This window comes from Diadema setosum, chromosome 17 (genome assembly GCF_964275005.1).
Source record: "Diadema setosum chromosome 17, eeDiaSeto1, whole genome shotgun sequence".
Lineage (NCBI taxonomy): Eukaryota > Metazoa > Echinodermata > Echinoidea > Diadematoida > Diadematidae > Diadema > Diadema setosum.
The window spans coordinates 4,669,066-4,693,612 of NC_092701.1; the positions used below are offsets into that span (position 1 = coordinate 4,669,066).

General features: G+C 39.2%; 1 protein-coding gene across 1 annotated transcript; it reads right to left on the reverse strand.

Annotated features, from left to right (window-relative positions):
• Positions 1 to 352: 352 nt before the first annotated feature.
• On the reverse strand, positions 353 to 24,547 carry LOC140240951 (uncharacterized). The gene is given in 9 exon segments (XM_072320723.1): positions 353 to 525; positions 4,061 to 4,190; positions 4,854 to 4,937; positions 5,528 to 7,307; positions 7,640 to 7,745; positions 14,538 to 14,622; positions 17,135 to 18,205; positions 24,487 to 24,528; positions 24,530 to 24,547. Coding segments are annotated over 9 exon segments (3,489 nt in total).

The following is a 24,547-nucleotide window of genomic DNA, read 5'->3' on the forward strand; positions in this document are numbered from 1 at the left end:
AGAGCACACCATTTTCACATCAGCATGTACATGGCACAAACCCACACTTACTGTGCAATTCTCTCCTCTCCCTATAAAGCATTCTAGCAAGGATGCCCAAAGGGTTAAATTGTACCACAAGAGCACTCGGCATCCCTGTCCAGAATCCAGAGCCTTCACACACTTTGGGGGCAAGAAGAATAGTTGATGATATATCTTGCTCAAACACACAAATTCAATGGCACAGCCGGAACCACTGACTTACTTAACGTAAAGCCAAGATTGCAATCCACAGGACCACGATACCTCCACACAATCATTGCAAACATCCACAAACTCAAAACAAGAGGTAAACAAAAAAGGGACACGATGGTCATCCTACCTTCCCAAGGCTAGTGTACTTGACCGCCATCACCTGTTGGGTCAGCACCCTCTGCCACGACCGCTTCAGCTTGACCGACGGGGCACGGAATATGATGCTGCCGTGGTGGCAGGCTGCCTCGTGGCCGCTGGACGACAGCACGGGGGTGATGCTGAACTCTCGGGCTGAAAGAGAAGGGGTGTGGTCAGAACCAGGAGGAGATTCAATAAGTGTGATTATATGGGACCATGCATCACAAAACGAACAAAAAGTCACACCCTTTGATTTTACGCGAGGACTCAAAAAAAGTGAAACGGGTCAACCAAGTCTAGTAGATTTTTCATATTTTCTGAAAGAACTACCCTTCTTCTACATTATTCTCAAGTTTGGGATCATAAAATGAATGGAAAAGTGCATTTTCAGCAGTTTTCTACAACTCTTTTTTTTTTTTGTAGAGTAGTGAGATCTGGAGGCCCCTGCTCATTTCTTGATAATCTTTACCACACTCTTCACTTTTAAATCTAGTAACTTTTGAAGTCTGAATAAAGCTACCATGAAAGTTGGCATTAATCATGGACAGAATGTGTTAATAGAGCATGTTTAATTTCAGCCTAATCCGTTGATTTCTTCATTGTTGTTGCTCCAGTGGTTCACACTCTGTTTTTGTCCCATTCATCGCACAGCCATGACGGTTTGGTGAAGATTAAGCGCTTGAATAGACCCTGTACTTTCGAGCCTCTTTTCTCGGCTTACACTTTTCCAGAGTGTGTGCTTTCTTTCCAATATTTAGATTAGGTTAGGAGAGTCCACTTCATTTGAGCTATACATCATTTAAAAGCTTAGAGTCTGCTCTTTCAGAATCTGCCCTTAACTAAAAATTCATGTCTGGCAACTTTTTGTTGGTTTTTGTGATGCAGGGTCACATATGATTGTGTGTGGTGGTTTCACAGTTCAGTGCCAGCACTTCAGCCATAAGGACCAAGAGTCAAATCCTATGACAAACACCATAAGATCACATGTGCTGACGATGTCACTATGAGAGGACAATGTACAGCTGCATACACCCTATTACATCACAGTAAAACATCTAATGCTTTGCTCCACAAATTACTGTAAAAGATCAAATGTTCACAGTGTGGAAATTCTTGCATATTTCACATGACCAGAAACCAGTGCAAGAATAAACACATGCAAACATTTTTGCACATCACATATTCCACTAATAAAAGTCTTATTTTCTGCGAGACTAAAAAAACGTGAAATTCATCTCATCCAGTGCGAAAGATTACTCTCATAAAAATAACGTTTACAGTATTGTTATAATGCCAGGGCCGGCGGAGCGTTTTCAAAAGTGTGGGAGCCCACCCACTTCCGGGTTTCATGAGCTAACAAGCAAGCAAAAAAAAAAAAAAAAGACTTTGCTCATCTCTCCCCTTCCATTTCCGGGTTTCTTCAGCTGACAAGTAAAAAAGAAAAAAAAAAAAAAGGTCCTCACCTCAAAAAAAAAAACAATATATAAAAAAAAGTAAAGGTCTTCAGTGGAAAAACATAACATCACCGCCCTCACACTTCAAGATCTCTATCTATTTCTATTTAGTGCCACTAAAGTACTTCCGGGGAAAAAAAAAAGTGTGGGGGCCCAAAGTGATGACACCTTATGTATTCCCTTTGTATGGTGCACAAAAAGTGTGGGGGCCCGAACCCCCATGGCCCCCACGGTTCCGCCGGCCATGAATGGTACTGCTTAGAACAGCCCAGCTGTTTTGTTAATGCCACTGCAGCCTAACACATCTTATAAAACCTCAAAACTCTTGTGCAACAAGCCATTAATTACACACGATCCATAAATGCTGATGCAATTCTTCCTAAACCTTACCACTGGGCAAAGCATCGGAAAGTGGGATGGTTCGTCTCTTATCAAATATTTCATCACTTTTCTGATTTATGATATCAAGAGAACATCAGGGTTTTTTATCAGATACTCAGCACCTTCTGGCAAAACAATGCCACTGAAGACACAAATTAAGGAGATAATATTGCTTGTAGGCATAGGCAAAGGAATCTAGGCTGCGGGTACATCATATACTGTATTCTGGCAGCCAACGAGACGACAGGAATATCGGCGGATGAAATGTTCTATTGTAGCGTGGGCAGGATTACATAGAATCCACAAAGTAATATCTCTCTTTCTCTCTTTCTTAATATACACCACATACATATATGTTGTATACATATCTTTAAATGCACAGGTTCAAACTTTTCTCGGAGCCTTAATTTGATAAGGAAGGCGGTTTGAAATACAAAATACAGAACATGTTAAATAAGCATTCAGTTTAAAACACTTATCAAGCTATCACACATAACACTAAATCTGTGTAGTCCTAGTGTACTGTATGCATATCCTTCCGAGTTGGTTGGGTTTTTTTTTTTTCCTTTTTCTTCTTCTTCTTCCTCTGCTTCTTTATTTTTTGAAACCAGAAATAAACTTTGAATTAAAAGATTTATCTAGAAAGTCTTGTTGATCTGTTTTTCCCCAAATGACCCACTCAAAAAAAATATATTTGTTATCACGAAATTTTGACTGATGAAAAACTTAACAAAGTTACAATAACTTTGAGCATGAGCATCACCAGCATCCCCTATGGAGAGCCTTGTAGGTCCCGTGAAAGGTTTACTGGAATTTAATTCAGGATCTTGTGGGGAAAACCGTTTAAAAAAAAAAAAAAAGGATGAACACACATACATGCATACAGGTGATAACAGTCATTGTTACTTTTTGTCTACTTGTTTGAAGAAAAAATACGAGGCAAAACATGAATATCAAAATTTTGGTTTTGAAGCAATCTTCTATAAAAAGAGAGATGTGATCTTTTTTTTTCCAAGGACTATAAAACCAAAGACAAGACATTTTTATGAGGTTCGAAGGCATCAAGAAAATACAAGTGCAATGGAAAGAGCTTTGTCCAGCATTTTTTATGTGAAATTAAATTTGCAAGAGACAAAAATGCATAAAATAATGCAAAAAAAAAAACTAAGCTGGTTTATTTCATAAGCATCTAAACAGTAGCGTGGTTTGAGGAACATCAACCCACACATTGCCATCAAACAAAACAAAAAAGGAAGTCTCAGATTTTCTTTTTTTTTTACTGTTAAATTTGAAAGATTATCAGGCATGCTAACTGAATATCAAAAATCATCTCGAGAGTTCATTTGCACATGCCCTTTTGTGAGGCCCATGTCCTAGTTAACAGCCAAACAGTCCCAGACCACAGCTGATTCCAAAGTTGTGACAGCATTCACCATAGAGGGCAGTATACTAGTAAATGCAATTGAGTCCTGTCTTCACTGAGTTTGGCAAACTCGGTGTCACTAGAGCAGCAAGTTGTTCGAAGATACAGTGAAACACCACTACTTCTTATTTTGTGCATTAGAAACATTTTTTTTTCTGACTTTTATGACAAAATAAAATTTGAAAAAACTTAAATATTCAAAACTTTTGAACAGATTGTCAGATCAAACAAATTTTAATTTTGAATTTCCTCAAAATTAAACTGATGTGTTCTACTAATATTGCTGCATTTTCTTAATCAAAACAAAGATTTGGGTGAACTTGTCCTCTAACTTTGCTTTGGAAGCTTTTAACTTTGCTTCAGAAAGAAAAAAAAAACACACACACACACAAAGAAAAAAAACAGAAGAAGAATGAAGCGGTGGGCCTACCATTTTCGCAGTTGAAGTTCAAGAGGCTGATGTCAAGGATGAGGAGGCGGGGAAAGATGACGCGGAGGCGGCCATCTTGGTGCTGGGAGCGAGCAATGACGAGGGCATCGTTAAACACCATGGCCAGAACCTGGGTTGAGAAAGGGGTTCAGTGATGAAAAACTACATTTTCACGAAAGGTCACAGAGCCATCGGGGAGTAATAACAAATTTACTTGTCGACAGCTCTGCAGATATCTAAAGGCGATGTCTGATTCAAAATGTCTTCAGCTACTGAAATTGACGTTGACTCAGCGGGGATGGGGATTTTCCCCATTCTTAGCCCCAGTGTAGAAAATGTAATAAGATTTAAAAGCTCAAATCACTCGAGTGCGTGTGACCAATCAAAAGCATATAATTCAGAATGCCAATTTCCCAGCAATCACATTAAATACATGGGATGTACACTGTACTTGCCAACTGCATATTGCCTAATATTACAGAACGAGATAAGTTTGCGTGTGCTGAAAACACATCAGCATAATCTATGCTAAGTACAGCAATTAAAGAGAATCATTATAGTGGAAGACAAGTGAGATATTTTCAATATCTCACCCCCACTAAACTCTACATATCACTTTAACTACCGGTACTCTATTATCTTTGATGATTTATTATGAGTAACACTAACAAGAAGTAAATGTAAACCTCTTGTGATGGAACACCACAACAGGGGAACAAGAGCTTATACAGTGTGCAAAATTCTTTGTCTTTATTCTTTAACTTTAAGTATTTTACTACACAATTTGTCATACCTCTCTGAATTTCTTGCGCTTGTTGAAGAAGAACAGGCGGCCTGCGTGTATCAACTCACGATCAGGTGGTCCCAGCGTGAAGGGCTGAGAGTTAAATAGATTGCAAACATGAGTTCATTATGTATATAATGCGGATTTGATCTACAGTATGAACATACAACATTCATCCAACCAGAACACACCAGAGCAAATTTCCTTGTCTCTCGAACGGTTGTGTTCACACAGATCAGCTGTAAAGTTATAAGTCAACATGATGTTAGCTAACAATGATGATAGTGGAGCGTGATGTGGAATACCTCGTTTGAAGTTTATGTGTTTATCACTGTTGAGAGCTTCAAAGCTAATCAATCATTTGGAATTCCCTTGTAACATGTCAAAAGGGTCTACCAAGGGTCTGACATGATTTGCCAGGATGATGAGCTGTTTTGGAGCATTTTGAGATCAAAAGTGTGAAATAACGAAAGTCATTGTACACACAATCGACTTTTACTCCTGAAGCCCCATCCAGGTTCAGTAGTGGGTTAGTAAAACATTGTTAGTAAGCCCTACAATTACACATTACACAGACTTAAAGAGAACTGCAGAGCATGCAAAAAATCTGACAATGTTTTGCAATGTATATTGGTGTCAAGTTTGAAAGCATGGGCCTGGGATATCTTCATTTATCCACTCACCTCAACCCCTTTTGTGAACAGAACCTCCTCCATTTTGCCATATTGAGCAAAGGAGCACCTCATTTTTACAGCGCTGTCATCTACATCCTCATCGCCATGGTGATCTGCTAGTGATGCATTGACACTACTTGCCGCAGCATCTCTCCCTCCAACATCTCTCCCTCCAGCATCTCTCCCCCCAGCATCTCTCCGCATTGCCCTTCCTATCTTCTCGTTGACGTAAACGCGCGACGGTACTGGGGGCTTTGCATTTCCCTCCCGCCGCAGCGACCGCGACAGCGCAGCAAACGACTGGCTCTTCCCCTTCTTGAGGATGTGGTTGTTGGCATAGAGGTCAGGGTCTGAGATGTGCGGGAGCAGGGTTGCGCCCAAGTAGTCCTCTGACTTGCTCCTGGAGGTCTTTCGCATCACGGGGGCGACTTTGGCGAGGCGGCGTGCAGCGTTGGCAGGCTCCTCCACATCTTCCGCAGTATGGAGTTCACTTATCGTCATGGCGGACTGGTGAAGCGCCAAATCAGATAAGCCTGACTTCGTCAGCTGCGGGAGACTCCTCTTGCGCTCCATGACTATTGGGGGTCTTGCTAATTGCCTCTCTGACAGGGAGGGTTTCAGTGGCCTTGACACAGCAACATCAGGATCGCTGAGCGCTGTGCTTGACTTTGCCAGCTGCTTCTCCTGCGGAAGTAGCACTGGCAGCTCGTAGGGGCTGTCCTTGAGCTCACTTAGCAGCATTGAGGCTTCCCCATCAGGGCTGTGTCTCGTGGGAAGCTTTGGCTGGACAATGATCTGTCTGTTGAATTCCTCCGAGAGCTTCCTCATCGGTGACCTCGGCGGGGTCTGAGGGCACGATGAACAGCTGCACGTAGCTTTCTCATAAATCTGGTTCTCGCTTTTGGTATTATTCTTGCGGGGCATCATGATCCAGGCGTTCTCATAGACGGTGGACTTCCTCGAGCTTTGCGATGCTGTCCTGGCTGTTTCCTGCACAGAGTTCCTCTGTGGTACACTGGGCAAATCCTGCAAAGGGTTCTTGGCTGAAGCTGTTTCCTTTGGAGACCCCTGATGTGTATTAGACAATTCCTTTGCTGCTTCCTGAAAGGAATTCCTGAGAGCTTGAGCTCTGACAGCATCCTTCAGGGATTCCCGGAAAGAATCTTGCGAGGAGCTGTGCGGTGACTGCTTGAGTGGCTCCAGGATCAAATCCCTCACAGAGAGTCTGCCCGAGTCCCTGACGGACTCTCGGTAGGGACCGCTCACCAGAGCCACGTCAGCGTTCACCTGGGCATCTTGGCCGGCACCGGTGTCCCGCCGGGGAATGATTTCATCTCCCCCGCTGTCGGACGTCATGGCATCGGTGCTACTTGACCACCTTCCATCCGGCCCTTTCCTCTCCCCCAAGAAGTCTCCGTTCTTCGGCTCCCGCTCAAGGATGATGTTGCCTTCTCCCTCCTTCTCCGGCAGGATCCGCTTTCGTCGCATAGCAACCGTAGCGATCAGCTCCCGCTTGAGCCTCTTCTGCACCAGGCTGACTGGTGACAGGTTCCCTGTGTTGCCGGAGTAACCCATCAAGAGCAACCCTCTTTTGCGGGTCAGAGCTGCCGCCCGGGCGGCGGATGCCTTGACGCTGCGCAGCCTGTTGTTGTGCAGGTTCTTTCTCGCCTCCTCCTCCTTCTCACTCTGATGCTTGCGTCGCAGCTTGGAGGGCCTCGCAGGAATCGACGGTCTGGTGGTGGGGTCAGAATGGCGCTGCACCAGTGCATCAATTTTACTGTGGGTTTGCCTGTGCATCCAAACAGAAAATTCAGAATGCACTGTAAAGATCAGAATAATCAAAGCACTACATTTTCATGTGACACATAGTCATTCAAAAAGTTCCAAGTGAGTTAAAATTGAAGTATAAAAAGCATCATTTAAATATTGGGAAATCGGGCGATTTTTCAGTGGGTGGTAATCACTGATCTCTATGGAAGAGCAAGATCATCGGTGGAAAGTAGCTGCTTGGCGGAGGTCTGCGCTCTCAGAGTGCTTTTCTAGTTGTGACTGCATTAGTGCCAGTACAATGTTACCAATCTCATGTTGGTATCTCATATCTTTCTTAGGTTATGTTCTCACTTTAGGATGTCTTTGATTCCCCGGCTGTTGATGCCAGCGACGTTGTAGCCTCCAATCTCAAGGAAGTAGTCCCCCTTCTGGAGCCCTGCAGCTTCAGCTTGGCTGCCTGCAATGATACGCAGAAAGATATTGAGATAAACACTAGGGACATGCAAATGTTGGTGTGTTCCTTTAACTTTCAAAGCCATTCAAGGTCACAGTGCACTCTGATGGGGTGGGGGGAGACAGTCAGACGCCCAAGAGATTGCATTATTTCCTGTATGTAATTATGAATAGAAAGCATCAAGAAAACACCAGGAAAATTTCACTATGCCAACACTTGTTTTAACCTGATGCCCCACTGCACAGGAGAAAAAATTGATACCTTGTAAATACAACAAACTGTACTTTTGAAGTGATATGATGATATACATACAATATCATTCATTTCATGCCGAAAGCAAAAATAGGTACGAAGATTTACAGGACATTACAGTGCTTACATGCAAGAAGCAGGATTCAGATATAACATTAAAATAATTACCACTTTAGAGTAAAAAAAAAAAAAAAAAAGAAGAAATTTCCAAGATAGGCATACCCTATATTCCTTAACTATCTTTCCCACCCCCAAGACTATTACTGCCCTGATTCACGTTCGTTTGTTTGTTTTGTTTTGTTTTTTAGCTCATCCGACATACATGACTTGGTAAACCACTATAACAGATCATCTTCCTGCGATATGTCAATTTCTAGAGGAATTTTTGCTAAAAATTCCCATGAACACAGTTTAGTGGTGTACATCACACCTATGCCACTCACCGAGGTTTCAGAATTGCGGGCAACCGCAGGGTCCCTAAAAGCTGACTCACAGTTTAAAGATCCACTCATAATTATCCCGGAAAGAGTTTCACAGCAAACCTTGCATCATTTCTTTTTTTAGTATGTTTACTTTTTAAGAGTCAAGACTGCACCAGTTAATATAATCAGAGTTTATGTTGATTGCGGAGATTTTTATGACATTTTGAGGATGTACCTATCCACAGAGTTGTACAAGGGGCCAAAGTTGGGAGAATCTAGAAATGGCAATTTACTTTAACCCATTGAAAACTAGTCCCGAGTATACTCGGGCACATGTCTATGGGAAATGCGTGTTATAGCAAAATATGCCCATCCTCAACATGTTCAGTCAAAGATTAAATGAATATAGTAAGAAATAAATAAATGAACAAAATTAAATCAAAAATGAATTTTTAGAAACAGAGAGGAATGAATAAACATCCAAATACATATAGAAAAGACAAAAAAAATAAAAAGCAAAAAATCAAAATACATATAGAAATAGACAAAAAATAAAAAAAAAATAAAAATATTCAAGAAATATAGACCTACATGTGATTAGATTAATGAATAGAAAAATACAGGTAAAAAGATTTTGAATGAAATCAAATCTCAATTGAGGGGATGTCAGGGTCTAAAGTTAGCTCACATCAATGTGTGTAGCCTCCTTCCCAATGATTCTTGATTCTTACGTTAGACCTTGATGTTTTATGTATTTCAGAAACTTGGCTTCATGAACAAATACCAAATCATGAAATTATCATTGAAGGCTATGATATCATAAGAAAGGATAGGCTGGTTAAGCGAGGTGGAGGTGTATGCATGTACGTTAAAAACACAATTTTAGCAAAAGATAGATGTGAATTTATTAGTCAATTCGACATTGAAACAGTGTTAATTGAAATTCAATGCAAAAAAATGTCTGTATCAATTTCCTGTATATATCGTCCTCCTACAGCAACTGCTACCTTCTTTGATGATTGCTCTGACATGCTAGAAAAAATACTTACATGTATGGATAATAAAGAGTTGATAATACTTGGTGATTTGAATGTTGACTATTGCTCAAACCCAAACACAAGTATCCATTCTCTTGAATGCCTCTTTTCTCTTCATCAACTAGTAAACAAACCAACATGTGTTACTGCTAACTCGTCCACGTGCATTGACCTTATAATGACAACAATGCCAGAAAATCATTATGTTTGTGATGTTGGTCAAATCTCGCTCAGTGATCATTATATGGTATTTACTTGTGTTGATATCAATGTCAAAAATACTGGTCATAAGATGGTTAGTTTCAGAGACTATAGTAATTTTAACCAAGTTGAATTTATTGAAGATTTATGTAATTGTGAATTATTAAGTGATCCAAATGTATCATTAGATATGGCATGTGATGATATTTGGCTAAATTGGGTCAATGCATTTCTTAAGATTTGTGATAGACATGCACCTATCAAAAGTATTAGGGTCAAAAATAGGTATAATCCCTGGATAAATTCTGAAATTATAACTGCCATGTATAAATGCGATTTTCTTACTGCGTAAAGCAATTAATGATGCAGCTTTACTTCATGAATATCGTAAACAAAGAAATGCTGTTATTAGTGCTATTCGTAAAGCCAAGACCGAATATTTCTCCACCATTTCTGTAAAATTTCGTAATGATCCCAAGAAACTTTGGAAAAAGCTTCATAGAGCCACTGGGAACTCCAAATTTGTCAATAATGTGCATAATGATTTGACTCAGGATGAGTTTAACGATTATTTTGTTCAAGTAGGGAAGACAATTTCTGATTCCTTCCAACATGAACCACTGAAGTGGAAAAATCCGCCATGTCTCCACAATTTCAAATTTTCTGAAATTTTTGAGGATGATGTAACTAAACTTCTGAATAATCTGTCAAGTTACAGTAATTTAGATATACTTAATATTGATTGCAAATTGCTTAAAATAGCTGCATCAATTATTGTTCGTACACTTACTGCAATTTTTGATTTTTCGCTTAAATCAGGCTTTGTTTTTGAAGATTGGAAGTATGCACGTGTAACACCCATTTATAAAGGCAAAGGAGATAAAGATGTTCCGTCAAATTATAGGCCCATCTCTGTTGTTTCTCACCTTGCTAAGATTCAAGAGAAATTGGTTCAAACTCAATTCATTTCTTACTTGTAGACATGAACTCATAACAATTGAACAATCAGCTTTTTTGATGAATCATTCTACTGTAACCTCTCTTCACAGAGCAATTGATGACTGGCATACAATTTTGAATGACCATGAAGTAGTTGCGGTGTGCTTTTTTGATATTTCTAAATGTTTCGATGCAATATCTCATGAGTTATTAATTTTAAAATTACAATATTATGGGGTCCACGATACAGAACTTAACTGGTTTAAAAGCTATTTGAGTGGAAGACAGCAATCTGTTAATTTGAATGGTAAATTATCCAATTCAAATACGATGACTGTAGGAATACCCCAAGGAGGGGTGCTTGGACCTATCCTTTTTCTTATATTCATTAATGATATTGTTCAGAGTGTTAATGCAGGAACGTGTAACATTTTTGCAGATGATGTTGCGATATATACTAATGGTAATAACATCAAAGAAGCGGAACTGAAATTACAAGTTTGTATTGATGAAATTGGTGATTGGTATGGAAACAACAGACTAAAAATCAATGCTGATAAAACGAATGTTATGCTTATATCATCAAGAAAACATGATTCAAATGAGTTAAATGTCAGTCTTAATGGCACTAGCCTTAGGCAAGTTGACTCTGTCAGATATTTGGGTTTAAACATTGATAGCAGATTAACATGGACTGAACATGTCAAGCAACTTTGTAAAAGTTTATCTCATAAAGTGCTTTCATTGCGTCGTTTAAGTAACACACTCAGTACCCCCCTCCTAAATACACTTTATAAATCTGTTATACAACCATGTATTGATTACGCTTGCTCAAGTCTGGGGAAATTGTTCTTTGAAAACTCATGAATTGATACACCGTATTCAAAGACGAGCGGCCAGAATTGTTTCTAAAAAGTATGGTGCCCGTGACATTAATGTCACTGACCTAATCAAGGATTTAAAATGGCTTTTTGAAACTAGGAGAGACTACTTTTTATGTATGTTGATGTATCAATGCATACATGGTACAGCCCCTGTACAACTTTGTAATGAAATTGAAATGTACTTTGATAGGCATGGTTTTAACACCCGTAATGCTAATTCATTAAATGTGGTAGCACCAAAGCCCAATACTGAAATGTTTAAACAATCTTTTGTTTTCTCTGGCCCGAAAATGTGGAATTCTTTGGACGATGAAATAAAAAATTCCAATACTTTAACGTCGTTTAAAACATTATATAAACGTAAGTATTTTTGAGTATATGTGCTTTACGGCACCTTTAATTAAACATTATTGATTACTGTTTTATGAATTGTTTTTCCTCATAGTTTGTCTTCCCCAGTCCCCACAATCACACAATGTACTGATAATCGTTGATTTTTCATCTCTTACCTGTAATGTATTATTTATTCTTATGTCGTTGATTTTATCTGCTACTGTTGATCTGTTGAATATCACTGTAAGCTTTTTCTAATGCAGTGGATTTTCCTTTACAATAACCCGGTCAATTACTTCTTGTAATTTCCTCACTGTGTTCCTTTTTCTCACCAACTTGCTCATTGGACAAACACGGTGATTTGGTGTGTAGCAATTTTGTACTGTATTTAATTGTAAGCATATTTCGGTAATGTGTGTGAGTTTGTGTATTTGATTCCGACGCTTGTGTGCATGGTATTGGGTAGTGTCTGTATATTACGTGTATGTACATGTCTTTGATTGTGCGCATGCTTGCATAAATTTGTATAGTGTGTGCTTTTGCCTGTTTTGGTTTAGTATACTCTTAATGGGTGTGTGGGCTCGGCAGTGCGGGTCTTTTCATGAGTTGACGGATTCTGCATGTCCCATTCATCGTGGATGGGGCATTGGGGATCTGTTGGCGATTGAGAATGCTCGTACCGCTGAGCGAATAAGTGACATCCATGGATGTATTTGCTTATGCGGCGTCCGGGTAGATCTTTGTCACAGTCGGGTGCGGACCGTGGGGCGGGGCTTGGGTGGGAGCGTATTGCACGCTGGAATGAAACCGCTTTTCGCGGTGCGTTGGATGGGTTTTGATGGCACGTGGCCAGTGGTCCTCACCCTGGTGACGCTGATCTGCCTGGACGTTGCATAATTAAGCTATTTTATAGTCATTACTGCTGTTCACTTCATCACCGTGTAAGCCTATTTGATAATTTCTAATTTAGTGATTACTTTTATTATAAAATTACTCAATTGATATTTTAGTTTGAATAATTCGATTCAATTTACATATGACATGCATGAAATCCACTGCATTAGAAACTGCATATGAGACTGTTTTTATATGCATTTTAATACAGGACATTGTTGTAAAACAGCTTTTGCTGAACTTTTTATCCTGAATAAATATATTTTAACAAACAAACAAACAAACAAACAAACAAAGATGTGTGGATAAATATTATGAATCACATGCTGGATGTAAAAAGTATGATTAGAGAAGAGAATGATAAATTTGAAGCAACACACATCCATATTGGACAATATGTCCACCTGTTGATACACTGGATCATTCCAGTCACTCATATCCACGCACCTATCCCCAGATTACTCCAACCAAATCCTCCCTGCCGAAATTCCTCATCAAAATCATGTCAATCAGCTAGCTGCCCTTAGCTGGGGATGCGTGCGTGGGATTAGGATCTACAAGCGTAGATTGGGAGCGGATCCATACCAGAATGTGATCGACAAACTCAATGCAGGTAACCCTGTTAGACTCTAGCAGGCTCAAATCAAAATCACAAAAATCAAGCCTTCAAACAGAACATGGGGTTTCATGCACAGTTTTAAAGGGACTGTACAGTAGGTAACTGGTTGAGGTGAGGATTCAGCTTGTAACATTTTGCAAGATATTTAGAAATCACTCTATGAATGAAAAAAGTTTATTTGATGAAAATCAGTTTTGAAATGACTGAAATATCTAAAAACACAGGAAAACAAAGATATCCTAATAAAAGTCGTGGCCTGTCAGTTTTATCAGGATTGCTTTTTTAGATATCTTGGCCATTTCAAGGCCAATTTTCATCAAATAAATGTTGAATCCTTCATGAATTTATATGCTTTTTCATATTTCATAAGTTTCCCATTATCTCATCAAAACTGTTATAAACCTGAATCCTCACCCCAATCAGTACTGTCCAGTCAAAAACTGCCTTCAGATATACTGAGTGTATTTGAAGAGTTTGTCCATTTTTTAAGATATTGAAGTACGGTCTCTGTCATAAAGTACAAAATTTTACCTTCTAAATGATATATTGGTCACTACATATAAAGGTACATTTTTGAAGTTGTGGTCAAAAGAAGCAAAAATTTTCTCATTATTCTCTTTACTTTTCTTGACCTTTAATCGCAAATATCTCCATTTGGCAAATATGGACTTATCGGTTTTTGCGAACAAACTCTTCATTTGCAGAAGGCATAGAACCATGCACAGAAACTCTTTTATGACAGCACAGTCATTTCATGCTTGCTTTTTCTCCATGGTTGTTGACAAATTCAAGAAATGGGAAGTACACCATACACAGAGATGACAATCACACACACACAAAAAAAGAAATACAATGTAGGAAGGGAAAAAGAACAAGGAAGATGGTGAATCAAGATTGACAAGAAACAAAGAAGATACCAAGAATATCTATAAAGAGAAATACAAACAAAAAAGATAAAGAAGAAGAAAAGAGCAACGAGCACAATGACTTTGGTGAAGAAAAAACAAAACAAAACAAACAAAAATACTGAAAAGAAACCTTGAAAAAAGATAAACCAAAAGAGTATTTAAGAAGACAATTTAAAAAAAAAAAGAGAGAAAATAATGAGAGAATAGTTGCGTTTTTTTTTTTTGTTTCTTTTTTTAAGCAAAGGGATCTAGAGAAGATAAGAGGATGGAGCAAGAATTGACTGCTGGTTGATCTGCACATGTTACCTTTTTCCACACTGCCGACCTGTACTGGTAGTGTATCCAAGAGAGTGAAGCCATACTTCCCACTGGCATCCTTACACAGCACAACCTGAGATCAGAAAAGGAAAAAAATACCATACCAAAACAAACAACAAATAAGCACACCAATATAAAAATCTTTCGCAGACACCTTATGTTCAAAAAGGAGAAATAAAGAGTTTTAAACAAAGCTGCACACTGGCACTGGTCCCACGGTCCCTGACCAGTAAAAATCATTGTCGGACCAGTGATTTTTTTTTTAAGGAATGCACCTGTAAAACATAGAAAAACTGGGTATCTACTGGTCCGACCCATCTGTATGACCAGTAGAAAAAATTAGTTAGTGTGCAGCCCTGATTATTATAAAAGGAACTTACAGCAAAAATTAACATCTAGGAGACAGTACAGTGTAAATATTCATTTTATTTCTATACTTTTTATTTTTATGATTATCAACAAAGAATCATACACTGCAGAATGACAGAGTAAAATAGACAATGTAATTGAGGTCAAAATACAGAAAATGCTACAGATCATAAAACATGTATGTATTCCTGGCCTTGGAAAATGTCCAATAGACATTTTACAGGTCTAAAAAGTCGACTCCATTTTGCAGTATTACTCGTTGGTGAACATTTAACCAGATGACAAGTCATTTTCAAATTCTGTGGGGAATGAAAATATCTTGCAGGAAAGGGTTTTTAGCATCTGAACATGAATGAGACAAATTAATTTCTGAGGCATAATTGGCATTTTTTGTGTGATTTTGTAATATACACTGGGGTGACGATCGAGCACACGATTGCAATCTTTTCACGACTGAGACTTCAGGGGCTCGGGGGGTTGCAGGATCGCTCTAAGATGGGGATGGATTATTTCCACATCGTAAAATGCCATCACGTGGCGGCGACTGTTGAAATGATCGGGATGACTGGGTAATTCACCAAACAGGCAATGAATCATACCTTACCTCCCCCGCTAGAGGTGGCATACTTTCAGACTAATGTTGTTAGATCAATCTGCAACCTTCGACAGCGATTGCCGAAACGTGATGCTCTGAGGCACTTTCTGCATTAGCTGCAAGTCCCCCCCCCCCCTGCAAATTCTCGCAAAATACCCAAAAAAAGGCTAATGATCAAGTCAGATCACAACCTACGGCAGAGGAAGAGTTCTCCAATGTAACAGAAAAAAAAAATTCAAAATACTACGTCAAGGTTATTGCCTTACATTTCTGAGCAAGCTTTTTCCTGCAGTTTTTGATGCAAAGGGATTGCCAAAAATGTCATTTAGCATCATGAGTAAAAGAGACATTTTCCTTGAATTGTACAGAAAAAAAAAAAGAAAATGCCATTTACACTCCCACATGAAGAACACAACTGCTTTCCAACATTATCTCATATGATACAGTTACACATAGGTATCTGGTTGTTTTTGCTTTAAGGTTGTCATTAGCTCCAGAACATCCCTACTAAGGTTGCATTTCAATGAAATCCAACCTAGCAAGTCTTATAAGAAACCAATATCTGTGCTTTGCTGCTGTATATTTTCAATTTCATTTACTCATTGCTAGTCTTCTGAAGAGAAGAACAAGTATGTTTTTGTGTTTTTCTTAGTAAATCTGACCTCACTTTGTTCTTCCACAATTTTAAAGATTTTTAAGAAACTTTTCAAATATGTAATGTGTCAGTGATCTTTAAATTACCAACATCTCTCGAAAGATTTGTTAAACTGAACTTGTTCCATCTTATCTTTTCCAAAAATAAGATGCTTTCTAAGCTTTTAGAGGTTGTCCAACTCAATAATGAAGAAAAGATTATTGTTTTGCTGTCAAAATTTTCCTCGGACTTCATGGGTTCAAAATGACTACAGGTATTCTATCTCACTATGACATCATTCTAATTTCAGCAATGCACTCATGATATCTATGGCACAGATTAGACTGGGTCAATGCACTTCATCATACTGCTATAATGCTGTATGTGAATAAATATAATTCTTTACAATAAATGTTTGTGGAAAAGTCTTCAAGTAGATACACTGTAGATGCCAGAGAAATGCTGCCATTGACAAGGATTTCTTCTGTGCAAAGCAATATGGCCTTTGAAACTATGTAATTCAGTCTCTGGCTGCGATTAATGATTTGTTGAATAAAGATACCATTAATAATAATGATAATAATAATGAAGTAAACAACAACACATATTGCTGTTGGGGTGACAAGACCGTGAACAGTACATGTATATCTCAAAAATGTCAAATGTCCAGGAGAGCAAATAGAAATGACAAGCAAAGTGTTATAGCTAACAAATGGGATCCTTGGAAATGCTGCGGTGGCTTCCTATTTAGGTTTAGATAAGAAAGCCAGGATTTGGGCAGGTCATCACTGAACTGATCATTTCACAATTAATTCCAAACAGTGATTCTTACTAAAGTTTGAGATGCAAGGTCTTGGCACACCAGGGGTAATATATAGGTACATGTATCATAAAGAGCTATGGCACAATAGCATTCATTTACTCTGAGGTGAATTCACATTTTGATGAACTTTCATGAATACAGAATCCACATTGTCCATTACTCACATAGTGAAGGGTGATCCAGGAAAGGAGTGGGTCTGGCCGGTCCATGTGGGCGGAGTCAGTCTCAGAACTCTGTCCCTCTTCTGATGTGCCCTGCGGTGGTCGTCTTTCGATGCCTCCTCCGCTGCCCTTCCACCCTCCTGCTGCCTCAGAGCTGCAGAGGATGTCCTTGGATGATCCCTGATGAGGGTAGTCTTCCAAGACCGGCTTCCCTTGAACGGCGGTTCCAGCCGTTGGACACCTGACAAAGGTGCTAGTGGAAGCTGGTGGAAACCTGACAAAGGTGCTAGGGGAAGCTGGTGGACACCTGGCGAAGCCTTGACCCAGGCTCTTGCCAACCTTGGCTTCAGCTGGACGATCACGAGACCCAGGAAAGGTGTGAAATGCTCCCAGCTGGCAGTTCTCCAAGGGTCTCTTCCCTCCAGCACTGCCAACTTTCTTGGTGTTGTTTGGTGCTTCGGCGAGAAGGGTCTCCCTCTTGCTGCCGAGGGTGCACTTCCCCTCCGGAAAATTAGTCCCTGGGAGGAAATGCAGGGGTTTGCGCAGCCAATTCTGCTTTTCTCCAGCAACGTCTACCTCCTTGGCATCGGCAGGTGGTTCAGGTCTGATGGACACTCCAACGTTGCTGCCGTTCTCTTTTCCTCCTCGAGCCTGAATATTTGAGAGGACCTCTGAAGATGGCTTCTTTGGAAAGGTCTCCAACTTCTGCTTTGCTGCAGCATTATTCACCTTCTCATTACCCGGAACCAGCAGAGCAGGTTTGATAGGCCATCTGGTGTGGCTTCCATTATCTATTTTTCCCGTCCAATACGACTTCCCTGGAAGCCCTGATGAAAAGTCCACCAATTTGTCACCGCCTTGTCCTGATGTCCGCAGATCGGGCTGCGTGGCAATTGATGCATCGAGACGGAGAACAGAAGACGACCGGTCACCGGTATCCCCCTCCTCCCTCTTCCTCTTGAGGGACTTTCCCCGTCCTCTGGACCTGGCCAGCGCCTTCTGTTGCTTGGATGCCTTCAGATGCTTGGTCCGGCCAACATCGTCCCTCAGTACATAGTACCAGCCACTCACAACCTGGAGCACAATGAGAGGTTACATTCTCCATCAATTTCTGGGAAATGCAATTCATTCAAAAGTGGTCAATGCATGGCCACTTCCTAAGTGGTCAATGCATGGCCACACTTTCAAAACAAAATAGGTTTGGGTGGAGGGTGATGAAGAGGAGTGTTTCTTATTCACGAGATGACTGACAAATACGTATCTTGTATCCATCACAAAAAGTTATATCCATCTTCAGTATCCAATAACAAGTTTTCATGGCTAAACTCCTGCCCATTCCATCAGTAATGACTAACAGAGCAGAGTAATCATTAGCAGTTGTTTTGCTCATGAATTCATTTTCACCATTTCCACATTAACATTGTTACATGGTATATTTGAAGAGTTTGTTCGCAAAAACCGATAAGTCCATTTTGAAGATTTTGAAGTACGGTCTCTATCATAAAGTACAAAATAATACCTTGTAAATGATATATTGGTTACTACATATAAGGTATACATTTGTATATCTGAAGTTATGGTCAAAAGAAGCAAATATTTTCTTTTTATTCTCTTTATTTTTCCTGACCTTTAATCGCAAATATCGCCATTTGGGGAACAAACTCTTCATTTCCTCAGATTTATACTGCTCATCATTATGACTGAAGTGTCACAAGTCATCATAATCCTCATCAATGTAAAATTACAGGGATTAAGAGGAGAACTTTACATATTCCATTACAGAATGATGCAAGTGGATGACCAATTCAGAACACACATGAATAACAAAGGTCACTTCCAGACTCTTCAAAAGAGCACTTCACATCCATCTCAGATTGTGCGTTTCTCTAAAGGTTTCATCACAATGACTGGTACAAATATGTACATGTTGCCTGAAGAGGTACAATTACATTGAGCATGCAATTTGTTTATTAATGGGTACTGTATACACCATATATTTTGTAAGTCTAAATTTTAGCGAATCAGGACTTCCCAACAACTTCACGAGTGGTTAAATTTGCAATCTAAGTAATGTACTGAACAGAGAAATGTATACGCATACGTCACATTCATATCGGCATTAGAGTCAATATTTTCACGTTTTTTAATTTTGCGAATAGCAGCTGACTCGCGAAATTCGCGAAAATAAAAACCTCTCGAAATATTCGGCATATATACAGTACTAAGAGAGTAGCCATTTTGTCAGTAAATACAATGTTCAATGCTCACATGGATTAATTGCTCTATGAAATACAGCACTTATCAAATTAACATAATTATCATGTACAATGAAGTGGCATCCAGGCATGTCAATGTTCATAAAGGACATGAAAGTAGTGTATCACAAATAGAGAAATCATTGAGCTAAACATGGACATCAAACGGGGAATCCATACGCATGGTAATCTCCTGAAGTGTAATTACACGTACTTATTTCAATTTTGATACATAATTCTTTATTTCATGAGAGTAAATACAGCACTCATACAGCAGTTGCTACAAGGGTCATCTAAAATAAGTCTTTGTAAAGTAGCCTGCATGGCCCTTCACTTTTTATGATGATGAACAAACTGAAGGAACCGATTCATGAAATGAATGTTACGCTATAGGTGTGTGGATTAAACGCTGATGACCCTCACAGCAGAATGAGGGCATATTCTTTTCTTCTTTTTTTTTGCAGGCAGGTAGTGCACCCGCCATGGGCAAAAGGATTTCAGGGATGCTTGGGTTTAGAGAGCGGATAGAAAAGGAAGGGCAGGTAGGAGAATAAACATCAAGGTCCCCTGAACGGTCATCTAATATTCAAACTGGAAGTGAATCTGTGGCCCTTTGGGGATGCTCTGTTAACGAGGGGATTAAATTTACGGAAACACTACTCAGGATGGTGGAAAAGTGGGGGTGGTGGGGGGGGGGGTTAAAGATTTTGGTACTCGATGCAGATAAATTGATGAAAGGATCCAGTGAGATTATAATCTACCGGGTCATGCCCTGCATGGCATGCCAACTTCTGGGGGGTGTTTCATCAACGCTTGTCAGCGCCGACAACCAAAAAGCAGTGTGCCTGCATCATAGAATCATGATACATCACCAAGGAACTTGGAACCGTATTCGGTTGTTTAAATAATACTGTAGAACATGATATTTTTGCGCACATGAAATTTTCGCAAATTGGAACTAATGGTCTTTTTCGCAGCATGCAATTTTCGCAAGTTGCCTCTAACATTCAATGCATATAGTGTAGACAAGAGCTTTCGTGCGCATTTTAATTTCGCGAATCTTGGCTCTCGCGAAATTGAAATGCTTGCGAACATTCGTCGTTTTACAGTATACTTGTATGAACCTTATATTCAATTAATGGATCTTCAATAACCACCTATTTTTACAGGTAACATTACCAGTAAAGGATGCCTTAAGAAACAAAATTCACCTGAAAACAATAACATCACGTCTTATTTTCCACCACCATCCCCCCCCCCCCATGTGTGTATGTGGGGGAGGGATAGTTAGCATGTAATTTACTTTTCTTCAGTCCGAGCAGCTGCACAGCTATTTTCCACTCTCCATCTCCGAAATTCAGGCAAAAATCCAGAAACAGGCATTCCCTTGCCAGCTTGAATTATGAAAGATGCCCATGGTGCATTCTACTAACATGCTGCACCAAGTGCAAGCCAATTTTGAGCATAAAGAATTCTTGGACAGTGACCAAAGCCAAAAATATCTGCTCTGATGCCCTTTGTAAGACATTCAAAAAGCGGGCTTGGGTCATCATGACAAGATCACTTCTACAAAGCACCATCAAGCTATGGGTTGTATTTATATGTTAGCCAAAACATGCAGTGGAAGGATGCCTTGTTGAAACTCGCTGACGTGCCTTGTTTAAGATGAGGTGGCGGCTCGTTTGCACTCACTTTGGCACCTTGTTGAGTTTTGACTGCCTCATCTTCTTGTCCTAAACAGATTGCCTTGGTCAGTGCATTCTAACAAGGTACCTTGTCACCATTTTTTTTTGTATTCTAAAAGGTACCTCAGAAGGGCCAACAATTTTCTTTTTCATTGTCATTCCCTAAATAAGGTGCCTCTAACCTGTTGAGGACAAGTCTTGAGTATACTCAGGCGAGTGTCTATGAGAAATGCGTGTTGTAGCAAAATCAGTCTGTCCTCAAAGGGTTAAGCAAGTTTTCAAGGACACACTTTGTCTTCTTCTTGTCCTGCACAAAGGACTGCAACAAATTTCAACAAGATCTCTTTTCCCAAATCACAGAAACTTTCAAATATCATATTTTTTTTTTCTATCGTTAGCGGTAGAAGTCTACCTATATTATGACTTTTGGGAGGCGAGGGTTCAGATGAAGTATGCTCCTCATCACTAAAACATAACCATGCCAAATAAATGTGTCACGTAAAACTCTTCTTTTTTTTTTTTTTTTGCAGTGACCATATTTTCTATAATTACACGTATAGTCCCTGCATTGCTGAATAAATTAATACACATATAGCAATTCTATTTCTAGCTTGACATCCCTTGTGTTGCCTCACACACAACACCCATACAAAGATCATTATCAGGTGGAGATTGCATCATTTATTGTTACAGTTATACTAAAAAAAAAAAGTGAAAAGAACTCAAAACTTTCTTCTATATTATCAAGAAAAATTCACTCCATCAAAGCCTTGCAATAGAAAGATGTCCTGGCATGACATCTACTCAGAGACCTTGGAAATGGAACAGCACAGTAAGAAGCAAACAGGGGTATAATGTCATCCCTAACTATATGGTCATTTGTTTGTTTGTTTGTTTGTTTGTTGTTGTTTTTTGGGGGGGATAACATATATATGTGAAACATAGTGTAATTTATAGCTTAACTTCTTTTCTGAATTGATAAACTGTATGCTGACTGCTTTCCTTTCACTTCAGTTGCCACTGTTTTTTGTTCCACCGATGCATTGTCATTTTCATACTGTTTTGTTATAGTTTATAAGATTACCTTCATTATTATATTCAGAATTAATCATTGTTTCATATTTGTTTTTGCTTCATTTTTTTTTTATTGCTACCATTCTGTCTTGTTCGAATAACACTTTGTCTACTCCCTAACAGACAAAGATAATTATTCTTATTCTTATTATCATTATTATCATTATCATTATTATCATCATCATCATGATTATTATTACTACTACTACTACTACTGCTACAACTACTACTACAACTACTACTACTACTACTACTACTACTACTATTACTATTATTGCTACTATTATTGCTTTTGCTTTCAGTATTATTATTAATACAAAGATACTTGGTAGTATCATTAATACAATTATCACACTGCAATCCTAATTATAATCACTGAATTCATTAAAAAAATGTAACAGATTCCAAATTCATTTGTGTACATTTCAACAAATAAATAAATAAACAACAAATAAATAAATAAATAGATAAATGAGAAGATCTGACTGTATCGGTATACCAAAGTGTTATGAGCCTGCTTTAAGTGTCATGTCTTTTTTTCTTCTTCTTCTTCTTCTTGACAGATGACTTTGAAGACAGCCAGCAGGGGAAAAAGATGGAGGAAGCAGAACAAATTCAAATTTCCCTCCGAGCAGGGGCCTCTAGACGTTGCAAAAGTCACAAAATTGGGACTGCAATGACTGCCATTAATTGCCTAAATCCCGGTCCAAATTGGATCAACGGATACGGAAAACCTCTTCCATGCATGCCCAAGACCTCTAAAATGTCAGCAAAGCCCACCACATATTGTCAGCAGGGATTGCCAAAAAAAAGGGGGGGGAGGGGAGAATACGGGATGAAGTGACACATTACCAATAATTCAAACTCGTTATTACGTGCCCAGGGCACTTACGTGTGAGCATAACTTGCCAAACATTTCCTAGGCATTTAGGAACCCATCCAAACTTGAGCAATGTATACCAGGGTAGTTTTAGACTATGGCAAGCCCACTCAGGTGTAGCAGTGTGCGTCAGTAGAATTACAGAAAGCCATACAGTTGTACGTGTGTTGACACAATAGGAATTTGGTAATCTCTATTCAATGATAATTAGTTTCCAGACATCAACAGCAAAGAAAGCATTCCAGCGTGTGTGTCATTTGGCAAATAAAGCGCAATAGGGTTAAAGGACCTACACAGTGTAATTATGCGCATTGATTTGAGTTGATCTTAATAGTATACCCTCAACATCATTTATGTAGTCAAATGGAAATCCAAAAATCTGGGTTAAGCACAAAATCAAAGTATCAGTAATTACTGCCCAAGAAAGATTTTTGCTGTCTGTTAACCCGTTGAGGATGAGTCGTGAGTATACTCTGGCTAAAGTGTCTATGGAAAATGCATGTTGTAGCAAAATCAGCCCGTCCTCAACGGCTTAACATTCAGGCATGGTTCAGAGACCGAGGTACCTTATAAACCATAGACCCGTTACCAGGGAAGTGTGGCTTAATCCAGGAGAGCTCCTCTCCGTCTAACTAATCGGGCGTTTCCTCCACCAGGAACCTCTGGAAGTAATCCACTATCACCTCGGCTAATATCATTAACTGCTCCCATCGTTTGGAGTCAAAAAGGAAGACGTCTCGTCGAAGAGTCGATGGCCGCAGTGGTCAAGAAGTCCCTAAATTTCAACAGTTGGTGGCGACTATTGATGTCTTGTCGAGGGTTGATAGGCACTGTTCTCAAGAGGTCGCCAAAGTTTCAAAAGGGTGGCTAATTTCATTTATTTAGCAAATGGTCTGTGGGGATAGGTCTTTGAAAGTTTATTCTAAAAAGTATTGGAGAGTATATGAGCTGATAAAATGAGGCAAACTGTGCGTCATTCATGGTCATGCTACAAACAGCCTTTCCTTTTGAGAAAGGCAATTTCTTTCTAGTCTCACAGCAATGCCTTTAACCCTGTATGTTTTGAGTGCCAATTGGCACATTAAAAAAAAACACAGCATTGGAGACATTGTCCAAAGTTTGAGGCACAGAGGAGTTAATATTCAATTGGAGAATTTACAGAGTTAACCTAGTACATAGATGTATTGGCTACAGGAATTGTTGTAGGGTCTGAACAAAATCAGTGTGGATTTCAGAATCTTGCATGGAAAGAGTTGATTCAAGGAAAACATTGTCTTCCTTTTGCACAAGAGAAACTTGAAGTCCATTTGAAATATGGCATGTATGCCATTCTGGTATCAAATGGCATCATTAGATGAATTGGTGGAAACTTGATTTGTTTTAAACTGCAGGTTACTTTATTGCACCGAAAAATTCATTTTATCAGGTCAAGAAAAAAAAACTGAGCATTACAATTTATACCTCTTTGAAATTTTGAGCAATTTCTCTGAACAAATTCCGGCGAAAGACTTGCGAGTATCAT